General features: G+C 43.6%; 2 protein-coding genes across 2 annotated transcripts in view; one reads left to right on the top strand and one right to left on the bottom strand.

The window, feature by feature from the left end:
• The window catches only part of LOC134226481 (protein chiffon-like), a 60,063-nt gene extending 40,006 nt beyond the window's left edge, over positions 1–20,057 (top strand). The window contains exons 4-7 of the mRNA XM_062707289.1: positions 84–386; positions 1,925–3,026; positions 14,694–16,685; positions 16,923–20,057. Of these exons, the coding sequence (XP_062563273.1) occupies positions 84–386; positions 1,925–3,026; positions 14,694–16,685; positions 16,923–19,168 (5,643 nt within the window). The 3' untranslated portion in view covers positions 19,169–20,057. The remainder of the gene's footprint in view (positions 1–83; positions 387–1,924; positions 3,027–14,693; positions 16,686–16,922) is intronic.
• LOC134226482 (uncharacterized) lies at positions 7,999–13,145 on the bottom strand. The gene is made up of 4 exons (XM_062707290.1): positions 12,939–13,145; positions 12,743–12,882; positions 11,566–12,678; positions 7,999–8,127 (listed from the first exon to the last, which is right to left on the bottom strand). The coding sequence occupies exons 1-4, from the start codon at positions 13,015–13,017 to the stop codon at positions 8,119–8,121; spliced, it is 1,341 nt and encodes a 446-aa protein (XP_062563274.1). The 5' UTR covers positions 13,018–13,145; the 3' UTR covers positions 7,999–8,118.
• Positions 20,058–20,385: the final 328 nt, after the last annotated feature.

Below are 20,385 nucleotides of genomic sequence, written 5' to 3'. Positions count from 1 at the left end.
CATCGATGATGCGCGAATTCCACTCCACCCAGACTCTCACTAATTGCTTTCAATATCTTTCTTCCACCTTCTTCTACGTACAGCAAATCGAATTCTTCCTGAACAAAGAGATCACCCATTTTATCACCGATAAGGACTACCAGCCAAATCAAATCCAACGGAAAGGACCGGAATCGGACAGTGGAAACGCGAGTCAGTCGTTACTACAGCAACAACGCCCCGCAACTCCAACCACACCACAGACTCCAAGGACACCGCTATCGTACGTGTACCATCCGCATCGGCAGCAGTATGTAAATGAGGCATCCCCATCGTCACCATGTTTGGTCGGTACACCGAATTCAACCCAGCCGGGACTGGGTCATCTAGCCAGCGGGTCCACTGCCGTAAGTTTGATAGATTAGTTGATTTAGATTAAGGTCAGCCTAAGAAAAGTTTCCATAACTATCAGGAAAACATCTTCAAGCTTGAAAGACATGGTCAGGTGTATCGAAGAAGTCTTTTGAGCTCGGAGTATTTTCAACTTCGGAAGAAGCCTTTGATCGAACTCTTCAGAAAAACGCTGAAAAAATCAATTCTTAAGACGGGTTCTTCTCATAACATGCTCTTCAAGGGCCTTCAATAAAAGGTCTTCTTTTCCAAGATCCTGGAAAGAAGTCTTCCAATTTCCCAGAGAGTTCTTAGGAGTTAATCATCTAAGACATGGTTTCCCGAATTGTGGGTCCCGACCCCCAGGGGGGTCGCGAGCGGATTGTTAGTGGGTCGCGCAGAACAAATATTAATTGCAGCTCGAATGCCGAACCTTTTGATCATTTTCTCAGGAACATAATTTCAAGTTCCAACCGCATTTTATTTTAAATATCCATCACCACGTTATTTTATTTACACATTAATGCCTAAAAGCTGTCCTCTTAATGAAGTAAAATAAAAATGCTAACATTTTGACAAACAATACCATGTTCGTCATTTTTTGCATTTGCACATGTAAGGAAACGTGGATATTTTTTATGTGGAAGAAGCCGAAACAGATGACATTCTGATTCAATTGGTCAAATGCATTTTTTCATAGGTGGGTCGCGAGACATATAGAATTTTACTAGGTGGGTCGCATACCCAAAGGTTTGGGAAGCTCTGATCTAAGAGCTTGAAATTTCAAGCTCTTTGAAAGGGACTTCCAAACCTATTGAAATGCGTATTCTAATCTTCTGGAAGGACTTTTGTGTCAAGCTCCTCGGAAGGATGTTTTCAAGTTCCTTAAACAAAGTCTTAAAAACTCTTTTCAAGAAATCTTTCAAGCTACTTGCGAAATTGTTTACGATGCAGTCTAACAAGCTACTGGGAAGCAGTTTTCGAGATCCGTGAAAAGAGTCTTCCTTGCTCTTTGGAAGAAATCTTCTTTGAAAAGCAGTTTTCTTATCTCTCTGAAAAGAATCTTCTGAACTCTGAGTGAATTGAGGCTTATAAATTGACGACCATACTACTCAAAATGAGACTTGCAAGCTCCTTTAAAGGAATCTTTCAAACTACTTCGGAGGGAAGCATTCTCCTAGCTTTCAGGGTGCAGTCCAACTCATGAAAAGTAGTTTTCAAGCTCCATGAAAAAAATCTTCCAAGCTATTCCGTTAGCCAAGCTATTTAAAAAGCGACGTCTAAGCTCTTTAGAAAGTGGCTTACGAACTTTTTGAAGGAGTCTTCCGAAAACCTCGAAAGAGATCTTTCAAGTCCTTTCAAACTACTTGGAAGCATCCATCCAGGAAGCAGTCTTCTAAACTCCGAGTTTTATTTTTTTTTTAATTGGAAATTTATAAAATACGCAAAAAGGAAAATACGTCCTCCACGCTCCTTCAAATGAGATTTTATTGATTTTTGGAAGGCGTTTCTCATCATCCTTATTGATACCGAACTTTCCTTTTCCTCATTCCAGGCCAAACCATCAATACCCCGCAGCCGTGCGGATGCTATGCTCCAGCGGGTCCGACAACAGCAGCAACAGTACAACACTAACAATCACTCGAGTGCACCTCCGAGTCCCTGCAGTCCGGCCCCGGGAAACAACGCCGGTTTTCGCTCCAACCAGCAGTCCGATCGCCTACAGCAATCGCCGGCCCACCTGGCCAAGTCCTGGGGCAAACCCATCTGGACCACCGAGTACGCCATCAAATTCTTCAAAAAAGTCATCGAAACGTGCAGCGCCAGCCGAGATCTACCGTCGCTCGCGAAGAGCGCCGCCACAACATCGTCCTCGGAAGCGGCCCGCAAGTCGACCAACATCCAGCACCTGCGGGGGGATTTCATTAAGATCGAATCCTTCCAGCGGCACTATCGGCCGGCTTTCCAGCTGTTCAAGAAGTGGCCCACGCTGAATCTGAACGCGCGCTCCAGTGCGTCCCCATTCAACAGTAATAATCGCGATCGAGATCGAGACCGGGATCGGAAGAGCCTGAAAACAGCGACCGCCACCACCAATCAGCCTAAGGCCGCACCGGCAGCGGTCGCCACTGCAACCACCACCACCACAACCACCAACCAAACCAATGCCCGGACTAAGCCGACGCAGCAGCAACAGCAACGGTGCGGGTATTGTGAAATTTGTCGGATCGAGTACGACGTTCTGGCGAACCACTTGGCCGCCGAAGAGCACAGTGCATTCGTGAAGAACGATGACAACTTTGTGGCACTGGAGAAACTGATCGGAGAGGGAGGTGTTGATTTGAAGACATTTCTTGAACGGAATCCTACTCCTGAGCTGGAGAAGGACGGTGAGAAAAAAGAAGAACCTGTGCCAGGAAGTGGAGAACCTAGTGAACAAGTGCGAATAGACGCAGAAAGTGAACCCATAAAAACGGTGGAGAACAAACAAGCTAGAATTGTGGAATGTGAAGAACGAGTAGGAAGTGAAGTGAAGAAAGAGACAAAGGATACACGGGAAGAGGACCAGGAAGAAAATAAAAGGATAGTCAGTGGTGAGAAGATAAGTGGCCAAGAATCGCCAAAAGTGATACGGACTTATTCCAGGAGACATAAAGGTAAGTTTCCTTCTGCGCATTATTTATAATATGAAGCATTTCTTTGTTTGAAGATCAAGCCACTTGTTAAAATTTAAATTCTTTATTGAAATAGGGTTACGGGAGGTTTGCCCGTTGTTCAGCGATAATTTGTCGATTTGTAGGGAGATATTTATCATTGCTTTTTTAAATGTGTATAAAACATATTTTAGCCTCATTACACTAGATTCATGCACTTCTTCAACTATTAAAAACAATAAACATGCGTGAAAAATCACTTTGACTCGGTTTTTCAGCAACCATGTTTTGTTGACTGGGAAGCAGGCGGCTGTTCAAGAGTTTTTTTTTCTTTTGCCCAATAGAAGATTTTTCTGAATGGACTTACCTGCTTTGCACATTAGATGAACGGATAACAACAACCACACTATCTAAGCTATCATTTTTATATCATAATTTCCATAAGTAAAGCGACACGATTAGTTAATTCAAAGTTAATTGCCTATATTACGGGTATTGATCCACTCAAAGTGGTAATTGATTACTATTTCTGAAACTCGATTTATGCATATGCACAACATTTATTCATTTATATAGTTTACATCTAAACAGATAAACTGAGGTGAACCAACCCAGGGCTGAAAACCTCAATAATAAAGAAAAATAATAATAAAAAATAAACAGATAACACTGAATCAACAATTTGACGCGACAATACACGGCTCGGGGTCGCATCTCTCCACCCTCGAATGCGCTTCACGCTCCCCAAGTTGTTTTGTACCTGGTCTGTCCACCTCGCTCGCTGCGCTGCACGCCGTCTCGTACCTGCCGGATCGGAAGCAAACGCCATCTTTGCAGGGATGCTGTTCGGCATTCTTGCAACATGCCCTGCCCATCGTACCCTTCCAGATTTAGCTACTTTCTGGATACTGGGCTAGCCGTAGAGCTGGGCAAGCTCGTGGTTCATTCTTCGTCGCCAGTAGACGGTGTTACTTACACACAGCCAAAAATGGCACTATGCACTCGTCTCTCAAATACTCCTCTTCGAGCATTGTCCATGTTTCATGCCCGTATAGCATCACCGGTCTTATCAGCGGTTTGTACATGATACATTTGGTGCGGTGGCGTATTTTTTTTTGATCGCAGTTCCTTCAGGAGCCCGTAGTAGCCCCAATTTCCACAGATGATGCGCCTTCGTATCTCTCGACTTACATTGTTGTCAGTCGTTATTCCTCGACCACCTCGAAGGTATCCCCGCCTATCGTAACACTGCTTCCCAGGCGGGCCCTGTCGCGCTCGGTTCCGCCCACAAGCATGTACTTTGTCTTCGATGCATTCACCACCAGTCCAACTTTTGTTGCTTCACGTTTCAGGCGGGTGTACAGTTCTGCCACCGTTGCAAATGTTCGGCCGACAATGTCCATGTCATCCGCGAAACAAATAAATTGACTGGATCTGTTGAAAATCGTACCCCGGCTGTTACAGCCGGCTCTCCGCATGACACCTTCTAGCGCAATGTCGAACAACAGGCACGAAAGTCCATCACCTTGTCTTAGTCCCCGGCGCGATTCGAACGAACTGGAGTGTTCGCCCGAAATCTGCACACCGTTTTGCACATCATCCCCCGTTGCTTTGATCAGTCTGGTAAGCTTTCCAGAAAAGCTGTTCTCGTCCATAATTTTCCATAGCTCTACGCGGTCTATACTGTTGTATGCCGCCTTGAAATCAATCAACAGATGGTGCGTTGGGCCTGGTATTCGCGGTATTTTTGAACGATTTGCGGTACAGTAAAGATCTAGTCCGTTGTCGAGCGGCCGTCAACAAAGCCGGCTTGATAACTTCCCACGAACTCATTCACTAGTGGTGACAGACGACGGAAGATGATCTGGGATATCACTTTGTAGGTGTCATTAGGGATGGTGAACGCTCGAAAGTTCTCACACTCCAGCTTGTCGCCTTTTTTGTAGATGGGGCAAATAACCCCTTCCTTCCACTCCTCCGGTAGCTGTTCAGTTTACCAGATTCTAACTATCAGTTTGTGCAAGCAAGTGGCCAGCTTTTCCGGGCGCATTTTGTTGAGCTCAGCTCCGATACCATCCTTATCAGCTGCTTTAGCTGTAAGATGGCATCCTAAACTTCCCTCAACGTGAGGGCTGGTTGGCTTCCATCGTCCGCTGAACGGACGTAGTCATCTCCTCCGCTGCCTTGACTTTGTCTTAGTGCTTCCGGAGTGTGCGCTATGGACGTTGATTATGCTGAAGTTGAAGAACCGGCCTTTGATCCTCAACCTGCACATTCTCTCTTTGATCGGCAACCACCCGATCACGCGCCTGTTCCCAGCTCGTGTGTATTGCCGCAGCTCTGGTAGATGGTATAATTACCTCTAAACGTTCGCACCATAGATCCCTTCCAACAAACCTCCTGCAGCGCTACGATCGAATCCACGGTCCTTGAGCACATCGGCATGTATGCGTGTTCTCACGCTCGTTCGTAAGAAGGTTCCCATTTATGTCCTTACACATATCAGGCTGTGACACGTCGTCCTTACGTGAACGGGTTCAACTTTTCATAGAACTTTCGTGTGTTATTACCGCGATACAGTTGCCCCGTCTCTTCACGGTCGCGATCTTCCTGCTATCGCTTTTTCCTCTGGAAAATCGAGTTTTGTCTGTTCCGCGCCCGTTTATATCATGCCTCGTTCGCCCTCGTGCGGTGTTCAGGGTGGCCACTGAACCGGCAAACCGGGAGAACCGGAAATTAATCGGAAATTTGTTAGAACTGGGAAAAACCGAGAAATAACCGGAAGTTCAGTTGAAATCAAAATTATTAAACAAATTCAAAATGTTCCGCGTACCGAAAAAATGTTTGTAAAAATGCTGGAAAATGTAGGGAAAAATATGGAAGTGCATTGATCGCTGAAAGTTTCTTCATTCTTTATTTATTTATTTATCACCGTCTTCGATACTACATCGTACAGACTGTACTTATCTCCTAATTAACCTTATAACTAAACAGTTCTGTATATCCGGCTTTTAAAAACATTTTTGGAGATATAAAAAATCGTAAACATCTGAAACAGAGTTGAATGAGGAGTCTAGCGGATTATTGTATCCATAATGCGTACGGTGATACGGGACGGCCAGTAAGTTTGAGTTCCGAAACCGTCTGGGAGGGGGGACCTTAAATGGTATCTGCCCAAGGATCTCAGAACAGTCGATGTTCCCTTCGATGACGTCGAAGATGAATAATCGGTGCAATTTTGTCCGTCTGGTGGATATTTGTTCCACAGACAAACAGACGTAGCACTAGAGAAAATATCATCAACCATGACTTTAACGACCAATTTAAATTTATTGATTGCGCGTTTCACAACTAGAGGCACTAGCGTCGTAATCCTTCGTGTTTGACATTTCACTCTAGCGCCTCATTGTTTCGTGTAACATGCTCACAAGATGGTTGGTAAATTGTTCAAGCTGTTACGTCTGTTTGTCTGTGGTGGTTCTAAGCCTATCAATCACTCAAAATAATCTTCACGTCATATTTACCTGAAATTAAATGTTATTCTTATCCACCATACTTTTCACGTAAGATTGACCTGAATGATACGTAACCTCAAACTTTTTTAGCTCTGACGAGTTACGTGAAAAGTCAGGTGAATTTGACTGGATTTTCCCGTACCAATGGCGTGAAAGTTTGAAATAATTACGTGATCGATTAGGTGAAGCTGACGTGATTTCTACGTACAGATTACGTGAACTTTTAGTAAAAACTACATGATTACCGGTAAGTTTTACCTGGTATTCCAGTATGTCTAAAAAGCATTTTAAGTAAATTGTACTAGATTTTAAAATAAATAAAACATAAATCACTAACTGCCCACTAATTGGGGAGTCATTTGCGTAATTTCGATGCACTTTATTAAGAGCCTTGCACATAGCATTCGTTTGCGTTTGACAATTTTCCCATGAAATTTGTCAAACGCAATCGTATCCTATATGCGGAGCTCTTTAATTCAAAGGATGAATCGATCACTACAAAATAAAATTTAGTTTTGTATGTGAGCTGTCACATTAAATTGGATGCATAAAAAACGTGAAAACTCCTTTCCCAATTAGAGGGCAATATTGAATATTGGAAATTTCAACGGACATACATTATGTTTTCTATTTATTATACACGTTTTAAAAATTGTCATTATAATTATTCTTAACTCTAAACATATATGAATTATCAATACGATGCAGTGATATGGGCTGGCTGTCGAAAACATCAATACCAATTAGCTCGACTAACTTGACCCTATTTATGGCTGGATATGCTAAGAAATGTTCGTTGTATTGCCCTACGCGCCACATTTGTGCTATCAAATACAATGAACCCTCGTGTAACATGATTTCAACAATCTCATACAGATGTATTGCATCATTTTTAAACATAGTAACGAAATTTACTTTTCGATAATTAGTTCCTTTGTAATTCGCGTAACTTGAAAGCATAACTTCATAATCTATTTGTATACTTAGTGGCTGAACTAGCTCACAGAAATATTCACGTAATCGAATATCACTTGCCTGAAATCCATTATTGGGTTCATTTTCAAGAAATGTGCCATTAATTGCATTGTAAGTGAATTGCAATGACGCTTTGACGCACAATGTGTAGCAAACATTTTGCGTGAAGGCATTATATGTGCATGTTGTTTAAACCCGCGATGCTTGGCCTCATTTCTAAAGCACATCATTTTATACACAGGACCAGAATCTTCAATGACGGTGGGATAGTGAACCAAAAATGATGTTTGGGTTTCAAGTCATCATTGAACAACTCAATGTATAATTTATGGTGCTTTTCTATGAGATGTCTGAGTCGTGAAAGATCATTCGAGGAAAAGGTAGATTTTATACATAGTTCAACTAATCGAATAATTATAGTGCAAAACTTCCAAACTAAATCATCGCTGGGAACAAACTTGGCTACGATTAATGAAAAGTAATGTGTAAAATTGAGCATTTCACTTGACGTCATTTTGAGAATTACAGATTTCTGTTTTACGCGACTATTGAAATAATCTGATATATCAGCCATTCGTCTAAGCTCGTCGTTTATGCTTGTTTTGCTAATTTCTCTAAGAGCTTCGTTTAACTGCTTCAAAGTAAAATATTTTTTCGTATAAATACAATGGTTCAAAATGTTTGTTAATCCGTACTTGCATTCTCCCGAGCTAAAAAGATCATGCATCGGATCGACACTTATGTTCTGTGTGACGTGGAACGATGGCAAGGAATTAAACATTGAGTTTCCGACAATTCCTGTTTCGCTTAGTGAATTTGTTTGAACATCATATTCATAGTCTGATTTCCGTCTAAGACAATCAGTATGCTCAATAGTGTCTTTTTTCAAAAGTTCCTTGGGCCTTCTACAAATTCTACAATAAAATGTGGCATTGAACCCACTTGCGAATGATAGCATAGTATGCATGCCCAAATTGTCTCCAGTCAGTAGACTTAAAACGAATCTAACAGTCTTGTTTTCACCATCGATACAGAATTCAACACCGGTTTCTTCTAGATCTCTGAATACGTCAATTAGTGGAGAAATTAGCTTATTAATATCTTGATTTTTTATGTCTTGCTTTTTTAACATCCCAGCCACAAATATGTTTTTCAGTTTGGAGGAAAATTCATTTGACGCTATGCCTATTGCTATGCGATCCCTGAGCATCGTTAATCTCAAATTCGTCAGCATATAGTGCAATTGGAACAATTATGTCACTTTCATATTTGGCCTTCACTTGTTCCCAGTTTTTCGCATTAACATAGTTTTTCAAGAGTGTGCTTGATTCCATTTTCTCTGCATTTGTTAATACTAGCTTCAGAGCGTCATTACTTTCAAGAAAACATTTTAGTTGATATCTTATTGGCATGATAACAAGAAAGTTTTTTTTCTCTTCATTTGTGTCACTGTAGTTCATCTGTTCTGAGCTAACTCTATCGTTATTTTCTATAGTAACTATCTGAGGCATTTCAAGTTTGTTATTTTTCTTTAAATATTCAAATAATTTATAATCAGTATCAATAGGATCAAACATATTTTTTATCTTATCTAAGTATTTTTTAAAATTAAACTCATCTTGTGGGTTTTGGTGAACAACATTCAGAGCTTCCAAATCGTGAGCTATACCATGTAACAGTTGAGTTACGTCTTGTTGAATACTATGTACATCTTTACGATTCACGTTACTTTTCATATGTAGCCCAAGTGTGAATTGTACAGCAGATGACAACATGGTATCATTTTGAGTTATTAGTAGATTGCTTTCAGCCCGATGGTTTTCCTCGTCCATTATAACTTTTTTTTGTGTGGTGATACATCGACGAGTACGACCGGATCAACATCTCTTTTTCTATCTCTGACTGGCGGAGTTGGTGATACTGACGGTAGATTTAACTGATTCTTTGCTCCATGTCCTTTGATATGTTTTTTGAATGAATGGTAGTTTGTAAATATCTGCCGGCAGGACAGCACAGTGCAATGGTATCGATACATTACAGGCACTTGGTGGTAGTCTTTCAAATGCTGGAAATATACTTCTGCCTCTTGGAATCTAGAAGTACATGATGTAATCATACAACCAATCATTATTGCTGTTCGGTGTCAGAAGTTGATCGCAGGTAAGTTTTTAGTTTGTTGATGCTTGCATATGATTCTCGTTCGGCAATACCATAGATTTCGCTGCTGATAAAGTGCCAAACCAATTTTGAAATTTTAGAGAAAGGTAGGCCAAACACAGCGGATGCTTTTATTATAACATCGATTGCACGAGCCGCTGTTGGTAATTCGTAGTGAAAATCCTCGAAGTACACAAAAAAAACGTCCTCTAATGTCGTTCACATCTTTTCCCAGAACTACCAATTTGGGGACCAGAGGCAACTTCCGATAAGTGTAACTTAGATACGTATCTTGTATCTTGTCAGAAGCATCAATCTCCGATTCAGCAAATATGAGCGTGTCTTCTTGTGAAACACAGATTGTGGGCTTGAAATGTGTTCCGGCCGAAATAGGTGGCAACACAGTACTGAGCCCCAAGAGTAAAGCACAATGCTTTGTATCTGAAAAAGAACGAGCATAACAAATTATATATACAATCAACAATATATGAGAAACATTATTTACCTTCGGGTGTGTCGTTGTTGGTAAGCAATTTGAGAATTTGCTCCTTAGATGGATCAAGAGCTTTCCTCGCAATGAACGCTGTGACACCTGGTTGCAACGCTTCAAGTTTCAGGATTTCATTCGATCCTCCACCGAATAGATGCTTGTAGTCAGTATCGATCTGTATTTAAATACAAGTAAATAAAAATATATGAGTACACAATGAACGTAGTGATATGAGAATTCAACTCACCAACTGATAACCGTATTGATTTTTGTAGTGAGGAAAAACCGTAAAAATCCTACTCGCGGTTGAGTTTGCTTGTAAGTAGGGCTTTCGCTTCGGTATGCTTAAAGGCCACTTATCGATTACGGTTGTCCAGGGTTCTTGATTGAGTATGAGCCATTCATAAGCTTGGATGCTTGCTTCATCTAGATGACTTACTGTTTCACATGACTGTGTACTTCGCTTGAGGCATTTGGCGTGTTGTACTTCTAGTTCCTCCGTCTTACGTTTTTTCTTTTTTAAATTGCTGACCTTGTTTGCAATTTTTCCACCATGTTTTTTTCTATCACCTCCTCTGGCAATATAGTAGTTCTCCTTTAATAAAAGATAATGGATATGAAATGTCAAAATTTGATAGCTACTGGAAGCGCTAGAAATTATAATTTTTGTTTAGTTTAAAATATTTACCGGCCGCTCAGATTTAAACAAAGTGCAAATCGCAAGGCTGTAGGTTTTCAAATCTTCGGCGCTTAGTTTGTCTCGGTGGGTCAGGTGATATTTGGCAACTATTCCTGCAAGTTGCAGTTGCTTTGCTTCGGATAGCTCACCATTCTGGGCTTTTGCATTGATGTCCTTACCTTCTTCAGACCGATTAAGTATTTCTAGAAGAACTGTACAGTTGAACGAGTTAGAACCACTGCGATCCGAAAATGCTTCCGCCGAAATCCTATTTGTGCTACAAGCAGCTACCTGTGGAGAACACTCTGGAACCACAAGATCACAATTGCTGATATTAGTGATAAAGTTACCATGGACATCACTTTCAGCGCAGGACGAAGTATTCAATGAACCTTGCTCCACAGCATATACAACAATTTGTTTAGAGGTTCCTGCTTGTGGAGTAATTGTTTCTTTCTCCGGGATTTCTGATATTGCTGACACAAGCTGAGGTACTGAATGACGAATTGCCGACGAGTCGAGTTGGCCAGCTACTTGACAAGTGGCTCTCGGCGGTTGGAAAGGGGTTTCCTGCTCGGGAGCTTTTTGCGATGCTTCTGTTAATTCAGTGAGAAAACAGTTCGGACTTGAAATCTCGATCGGTTCGCGATTTCCAGAGAGTGCTTGCGACAAGTGCTGTGACTGTCCTGTGTATAATTGAGGGCGAATCGTGGGTTGGCAAGCAACTTGACAAGTGGCTTTCAGTGGTTGGCAAGTTCTTTCCTGCTCAAAAGCTTTCGGTGATATTGCTGTTAACCTAGGGACAAAATTGGTTGGACTTGAATTTTTGACTTTTGCGCGATTTCCAGAAAGTACTAGCGACAAGGGCTGTGCCTGTCCTGTGGATATTTGAGGGCGAATTACAGACGAGATGAGTTGGCAAGCGACTTTATCATTGTTTTCGGGTGGTGGGCGAGTGATTTCCTGCTCGGAAGCTTCTGGCGATGTTACAGTTAATCCAGCGACAAAATAGTTCGTGCTTGGAATCTCGAACGGTGCGCGATTCCCAGAGAGCGCTTGCTCTATGTGCTGTACCTGTGACTGTCCTACTGCGGATACTTGAGGGTGAATCGCCGACGGGGCGAGTTGGTAAGAAACTTGACAAGTGGCTTTCGGTGGTTGGCAAGGAGTTTTCTTATCGGGAGCTTCTGTTGATGGTAGCTTCTGTTGAATATGCTGTTGCTGTCGCAATGTTGCTGTTAATCCAGGGACAACATAGTTTGGATTTGGAATCTCGAACGGTGCGCGATGCTCAGAGAGCGCTTGTGCTATGTGCTGTGCCTGTGACTGTCCTACTGCAGATACTTGAGGACGAACCGCTGACGGGACGAGTTGGCAAGTCGAGTCGGGAGCTTCTGGCGATGGTTCTGTTAATCCAATGACAAAATAGTTCGAACTTAGATTCTCGATCGGTGCACGATTTTCAGATAGTATTAACGACAAGGGCTGCGATTGTCCTCCTACGGAAATCTGATTGATTGCTGGTGGGCTAAGTCGAGAAGTAGCTTGACCAGATGATGGCGAAATAATTCCTTCTTCCTCGGCTGCAGGTAATGTCGATTTCACAAAACAGTTCCCACTTGAAATGTCCAGTGGCACTAAAGCTGTATCGGACGCTGCGGCCTGAAAAATCTGTTTTTCTGTGAGTATGTCAGTGCGAATTACCGACGCTGTGGATTGACAGGGCGCTCGGCAAGAAACATCGACTGGTGGGTCAATGATTCCCTTCGGAGTTGCAGGTGGTTCCGCTGCAAAATCTTTGTATATGCACCAACTCACTAAGCGCTGTATAGCTGGCTTCTGTGGGAACAAAAAAACACACTTGAACGTAAACATAAAACGATAATTTTTCAAATATTCTTACATTTCGAGCTCTCCAGGACTGCAAGAGCTCGTAGTAGTATGATGAATCGAAATCAGTGTCGTCCAGATCCAAAAGTCGCAAATAATCTCTTAACTGTTCTTCAGAAATAGTTATAAGGCTTAGTATACCTATTCCAGAATCTAAAACAGAAATAAGTAATATTATAATTGATTTGCTTAATATAAACATGAATTACCGTCCAATTTTTGCAGTAAATTGCGTGGAAATTGCAAATCCGTCAGAAGGTTATTTATTAAATCCGCACTCGACGCCATTTTGATTTTTTTTCTTACGTGAATATCACGTAACGCAAGCTGTAACACTAATACAAACTCATTCAAATTGTGTACATATACACACAGTTATATTCACCTATTTTTTTTTAGTAATTGTGACGTGAATTTCAGGTGAATGTTACTAACGTCAAGTAACAATCGACATTTCTTCCAAAAATATCAGTTACGTGATTTTTCAGGTGGATATGACATGAGGATTATTTAGAGTGTATATAATAGACTCTGGTCCCTCCCATTCTTCGATCTTTCCTTTATCTCGATGGTCTGATGGTCGATGGTCGATGTCGAAAGCAAAAATATATGTCAAGCATAATTTTTCATAACGACGTATGTAACAATTATGAGGATTCGAGAAATCCTTTGCAGAAAGTTGGCAAAACTTTTTCTAAAACTTTTTTCAATACTTTTTTCCGCTGGCATGCGTCATTACATGACACGTAATAAGCGTGCTTCACATCAAATTTCAGTTCATTCAAATTCACTGTGAAAAACGATAAAATTATACATACACCGGTATGCTGCACGCACGTCGGTGTACATTGGTCGGTTTTCCATAGTGCACGATTGACGCAACTGCAGTTTTGTTTTGTTTTGCTTTTTTGGTACATTGGTCGCTCTTAGTTCCCATATGTTAAAGCGACGTATGTAACAGTGAGACTTCAAAAATTGATTTTTGACATACGTCGATTCGAAAAAGATTGAATTTAAGAATTTTAAGATCTGAAATCAGTAAAATCGATGCGTATTATATAAAGCCGCGTGTGATTGTCACGTTGTATTAAAAACCTCGTTTTGTTTACTTTTGTTACATACGTCGTTATGAAAAATTTTGCTTGATGTGGTTTGAAGGGAGAGAGAATCATCGACATACACGGTTAGATGACTTTACCCATTAATGGGTACTATGTTATTGTTGATATTATTCCCACCGTGAAAAATTCACCCATTTTCTTTAAAAAGTGCCACTACTTATTAAAATGGGTAGTGGCACTTTTTCAAGACAATGGGTGAATTTTTCACGGTGGAAATACATAATATCAACAATAACATAGTACCCATTAATGGGTAAAGTAATCTAACCGTGTAGGGAGAGATATCGAGCTGTAGAACATCGAGTGAATGTTCACGTGATGTGTCCGCAGCCGGCACACTTTGGATTGCCGTTTTCAATTATTTTCTTCAACATACTTGCTACAGCGCGCTTGCAACGCTTTTGAACCTAGGTTTACCCCAGCAATAACCGAAAATGACACAAGAAATTCGTTTGTAATGCGCTTGGGATATACACACTCAGCTAACTATCGAAATTCATAGCAGGTGCCTTATGAATCTTTGACTGTTTATGCCGCCAAAAGTGTTTCTCATACGCGGTTTCCTTCCCGAGTATTCAAGCGACCATGGGAGTATAGTCTTCATTCAGGCCTCTCGATCCCAACATTCTTGTTTCTAACCCAATCTGCGCACTTATTTTTTTATAATGAAAATCATCAGTCTTGAGACAACATATTGAAATTGGATTTTGGAAATTGGAGAAATTGATGCATTCTTTGGTTAACAGCGAGTAACCTAAAACCAGTCATTTGATAGCTCTTTTGAACTTCAAACTTTTATAAATATTGACACTAACTTCCTGTTCACATTTGTTTCTCTTCCAGACAAAAACCACCTCCTTGCACCGGGAGATCAGGCAGAACCGCACGGATCATCAGCCAGATCTCCTCCTGCCAAACGCACCTACGCAGGTCGAAAACAAGCACGCAGAGCGGCAGCACTAGCAGCAGCAGCAGCTGCATCGGCGATTTCCGTTCCAGCATCGCCAACACCCGGCTCCAAACCAGTGGACGACAAATCGTCGCCGCCTTTGTCGGAGCAGGAGAAAGTCACAACATCGATAAGCACCGTCGAGGAAGTTGTCCCTCCGCCGCCACCGCCGTCGGAACCATCCAACTCAAACGAAGCGCCCGAAGTGCAAATGTTTGGGCGACGTTCAGCGATCTATCATCATCCCCATAACACACTGAATCATCACAATCATCAGAAGGTCAAAACGGCCCGGCAGCTCCAGCAGCAAGCAATCCTTGGAGGCAGCAGCATCATCAACAGCGTGGCAGTCCCCGTTCCGTTTGGTACACCAGGGCTGGTCCCAGAAGCACCCGGCGTAGAGGAAATGAAAGTGCTCAACAACGAACCGATCAAGAACGGCCCGAGCGAAAAAGAAAAAGATCGTCAATCAAAGCGCAGCGCAGCGGATAGAATGGGATTGAAGGGCTCCACCTTGAAACCAAACGCGGTCCATCATCCATCAGTCGAAATGCTCGAGTGCGAAGGATTGGATCCAAAGAACACCAAACGAATCAGTTTAGGCTTGCGGCAAAACCCGAAGCGAGCAAATCTCAACGAAGACTTCACCAGTTTGCTGGACGAAACGCTGGGACCCATGCGGAAACCCCGAGTCCGGCGGGAGTCAGTCAAACGTGTTAATTATTCCGAGCCTCGGGAGGATGAGATCGTATCCCAGGAGGAAATCATGCAAAGTATTCTAGAGAAGACCGCAAAAGAGGCAAGCGAAAGCGCAGCGAAGAAAAAGAAACCGGGTTCGCCAAAAATGCCAGTGGATGTGAAGATCCGAGGAATTCAGTGGCGAGCACCTTCTCCTCAAACTCGCCCCCCGGTAAAATCTCCTCTTCTCTACCAAGTCATAGAAGAACCCAAGCCGAAGAACAAGAAAACAGCTTCACCAACTAAGGGCTCTAGGGAAGGTGGAAGTCCTAGCAAGTCAAACAAAAACGGACTGATTGTCAAGATTCGGCGGGTACGACAGTCCGAGCTAAGTTTGCTGAACGACGAAGCGGAGAACTTCATGTTCCCGAAGAAGGACGACAGTTCCGAGGAGGAAACGGACGAAGATCGTCAGACAACCTCAGAACTGGCACCAGGCGAGGTAAGTCAAGAACTCCCCAGCAGCGAGGTGGACCACCGTAATTCCATTAGCATGCGGAAATCGAGTGGAACATCCGCTGGAGCGGGCAGGAAGCGAACCTCTTCGACTAAACTTCCGCCACCGGATTCGCCCAGTAAGAAGGCAGCTAAAGATTCCGACAACGAGGCAACTCCGCGATCACGACGGGTGGGAGCCCGCGGTCCGGCAGCGCTCCTCCAGGACAACTCCGAGTATTACAAATTTCCTGACCCGGGATCCAGGTTGCGATTTCCGGAAGCCCCCATCCAGCCATGCCCCTCGACAATAGAGGATGATGTCGTTGATGATAACGAAGGCGACGGTGAATGCAAACCGCCGCGGAAGCGCGGCATGAAGCGGTGCCGTTCGAAGACTCCGGCGCCGGCCACGATGACCAGCCAGAAGCAGCAGGAACACGACATTCTGCTGGCGACGCGGTCATCGCCCAGTTCGCCCTACCACCACCAGGAGCAGCTGCAGAACTGCGGCAAAACGATTATCAACTACGTCAAGGGCAAGGAGGATGGGATGGGGGTATTCCGATGGAGTAACTTTAGGAAAAACTGCAAGGACATTGAACCGTATCGGTTTGCGTTTGAGCGGGTTCCATCGCTGGAACCGTGGTACGAGACGTTTCAACGGCAGGACGACTGCTCGGAGCAGGTGTACGAGTACTTTGGAAATACCGGTAAGTTCCCGGGGATTCTGTTCTACATGTAGAAGAACTTTGTTTACAGAAGCTAGAAAAATTCGAAATACTTATTCACAATTTCTGCTGAAAAGGTTTTAAAGGTGGATAGATCAACTGGAAAATTTTCTTTTAAAAGCCGAAAAGTTCGTCAAATTATGTCACGTTGTTCGCCTATTCCAAATGCACTTTAATTTGCGCTACATCGATTTTTCTTTCCTCTCCCTTTATTTGCAGCATACCGGAAACTGCCATACGAGATGGGGACGCTACCTCCATTGAAGCAAAATTGTTGCATTCTCAACTACCGGATAAAATCGGGAACACCGGAAACGACTGTCCCTGTAAGTTCGGCCAGCACCAGCGGCAGCGATAGTGGCGGGAACAGCACCAACAGTAAATGTAATCACAGCAAAGCGACGACCGTTAGTACTGCTGCCAATGCGGTCGTGGTATCAGAAACCGATGCTCTACTGGATGATAAGGAACCGTTGGCGCTTCCGCTCAAAAAGCGGAAACTCTTGGTTGATTCGGATCGCCCGCGGAAGAGCCCTCGGGAGCACGCCTCAACCCTGGCTATCCTCAGTCTGCTTCACCAGCAGCAGCAGCACAACCGCCGGCGAACGATCAGCAGCGGCATTTCGAGCGTACCGATCGTGACCACAATTCTGCCGCCGCCGAGTCCCACCCCGTCGGCCTACAGTCCAAAAAAGGCCGCCATCCAGGCGCATCACAACAGTCAGCAGGAAGCAGATTCGGCTCTGGGCGACGAGATTCGATCTTCGTGCGGAAGCGATCCCGTCACCGAAAAGGAGGATCATTGTGCCAAGAAGATCAAGTTTGATCCACCGGTGATAGAGGAAAATTTTGTGAACTACAAAGTCATGTGCCAAGAGCTGGATGCGTTTCTGGATGAAATGAGTGAAGATGCGGGGATGGAAGACGACGGTGCGTTATTTCAGCTGAAGAAGAAGACGGTGCCGATCGGTGTGAAGGTGAAGCAACCGTTGGGAAAGAATTTAACTGAAGTATTTCGAGCTTGCGATAAGGAAGCACCCCTCAGTTTGAAACAGGTCAACCGACGCGAGGGTGCCGTGCGGAAGATTGTTCAGTACGATAGAAAACCCCGTCCGCTGAGTTCAGTGACCATCAAATCGTTCGACGGCGGAGGAAGCCTCGATTGGACGGGAAGGACGGTACTGTTCAGGAAGCGAATCAACCGAACCGGATGGCCCAATGTGAAGAAGCGAATTGTGACGAGGAAGCAGCAGCAATTGCTGGTGAAGAAGGACGACGGTGAGAGTGGGGTGAAAGCGGAAGGAGATGCCGAAGGTTCGAGAAAATCTTCGACTGAGGAATCACAGATCAGTGGACTGACTGCGGATAGCTCGTTGGTGAAACAGGAAGATGACGAAGGCGAGGAGGAAGACGACGAAGAGGAAGATGAATTTGAAGATACGTTGACCATGTTGGATGATGAAGAACCTACCGAAAAGATAGATACGATTTTGACGGAGGATGACGATGAGGTTTCGCATCATGTGGATAAAAAAGTCGATCGTAGCAAAACTCCTGTGCCATGTAAAGTCGAAGAAGTGAGAAGCGCGAGTCGGCTAGAAGGAAGCACTCGGGTCTTGCCTAGCAGCAAATACGTGACTAAAACAACCACAACGATGACACGAGTCGACTACAACGTTCCTGCTTCGTCATCGAGTACATCTCTGGTCGCCAATGCCGGTGAGGACCAAACCCCCGTACAAAACCACACATCCGTCAAAGGGAGCAAATCCACTAACAGCACTTCCTTGCCAGCGCCAGTGGTACCCGAGGATGACGATAAGGAGTGCGACTCAATCAGCTCTCGGAGCATCTTCGTGAGCGATGACTGTGATACGACCTCGTCCACTCTGATCAATATGCAATGCACTGATGACCCCCTATCCATTGGTCCTGGATCTCAGAGGAACAGTGCCACGCCACAGCCGCAGTCTACAACAGCGGACGAACCTCCCGCAAACAGCCGACCAACTCGGCCAGCATCCCGGGCACGACAGAACAACAGCCGCCATTTAGTGTCTAATCATAATCCGGTTGTGTGCATCGAGAAGCTCAAGTGCCCTCCCATCACCGTCATGCGGACGAGGTCATCCTCGCGGACTCCCATCAAGAAAACGTACAAACGATCGATCTTCACCAGCGCACTGGTCAACTCGTCTGGTAAGCCACTCAAGCGCAAGCGGAAAAAGAAGCACAAAGTCAATGGAGTGATCTCCTCGGAGGCTTCAAATACCGGTTCGCCATCGCCCAGCTGCTCGGACGAACTGAACTCAGCCAGTTCAGCTCTCGAAGGCGAAGATATGAATCGCGACACTCCAACACCTCCGCGGAAGTCCATCAAAGACCGACCACCGACGCCCAGTCCGATCAAGTTCTCGCCGCGAAAACTTCGGAAACCGCGGGGACGCTGGTACAGGGAACGATAGGAGGTAAGTCCGTGCTCGGAGCTTTAGATTATTAGACGGTATGTGTCCGTTGTGTGCGTCATCAGCCGGAACATTACTACGCCCACTGATGATGGTGTATGTGAAGGAAAGAAGTATGCGTAATCACTTATCGGCGGTTTCTCTCGGCGCAGCGAAAACCACTTTCGTTCGTTTTGAGTTGTTCCTATTGTTGATGGCGCTTGATGCTTTGGGAACCGCTGGAGTGGGAGACTGACCACAACCCAGACCTTCTTTCCAACTGATCTTTTTTTATTTAGTTTTGTACTATTATTACGTTTACTGTGTCAATTGCACCCACTGGTACATGAATGCTATTTAACAAATTTTAGGCTGTAGCTCAAATATGAAGTCCCTGTCCCCAGCCCTTCTTCCTCAAAACTTAGGTCCCCTTTAATAATTACAAAGTATGCGACGAAAAATGCATTATATGTTTGTACAATAAGTCCGATCCCCACCCTCCCCTAAAGTTCCCCACGAGACATAGTTGAAAACATTACGCCCCCCTCCGCCCCTCATGTAGCTAATTTACACCGCGTATGAAAGGAAACAAAAATAATCGTTAGTATAGATGTAAAATGAACTACCAATTGTATAGGATTGTATGATGAGTATGAGCAAGGAAAAATTGAGCGATAGTCCGAAGTCTAGGAATTTAGTAAGGATCGCGAACGGCCGCAAGCACCGCGATCGATGTATGGAATTCGTTTTAAATTATAACACATTACAAAAAAGAAAACTATGACGAGGACGAAATAAAAACTCCTGGACATATGAAGGTAAATCAGATAAAAAAAAACACAAATCTTATCATGATATGTAATAAAATTGAGACGATGTTCAAAGGAAAAATGGAAAACATTAAACAGAAGCTGTTTTGAACGTGGAGTAGAACGAAAGAACTGATGTCCTTGGAACCTCTAAATCTCGATTTTTCATCTTATTGCACCCAGTCACATTTATTCTATCGAGAACGAAGGAATACAAAGCAAAAGGACTCGTTTCTTATTTTATTTCAGCAGTAAGCACGATTGTTAGCAAAAAGAATCGTCGAAATTGGCGATTTATCGTTTTTTTTAGATGAGATAGATTTTTAATACTAGATATTCGAATTTCTTCAGCTTGCGCATGTGCACTGTTTGACAAATTGTAATTTTTCGAGACAACACTTATTTGTTAGCATATAAAGAAGAGTCCTT

This window comes from Armigeres subalbatus, chromosome 3 (assembly GCF_024139115.2).
Source record: "Armigeres subalbatus isolate Guangzhou_Male chromosome 3, GZ_Asu_2, whole genome shotgun sequence".
Taxonomy (NCBI): Eukaryota; Metazoa; Arthropoda; class Insecta; order Diptera; family Culicidae; genus Armigeres; species Armigeres subalbatus.
The sequence above is the reverse complement of the archived record's forward strand: the minus strand, read 5'-3'. Positions and strand labels throughout refer to the sequence as shown.

What these genes read in the sequence shown, in the direction of transcription:
- LOC134226482 (XM_062707290.1), bottom strand. Translation starts at nt 13,017, where the DNA reads ATGGCGTCGAGTGCGGATTTAATAAATAACCTTCTGACGGATTTGCAA. An exon ending in TTTACTGCAAAAATTGGACG is followed by an intron (nt 12,883 to 12,938) that starts GTAATTCATGTT and finishes TTTCTGTTTTAG; the next exon opens with ATTCTGGAATAGGTATACTA. An exon ending in AGTCCTGGAGAGCTCGAAAT is followed by an intron (nt 12,679 to 12,742) that starts GTAAGAATATTT and finishes TTGTTCCCACAG; the next exon opens with AAGCCAGCTATACAGCGCTT.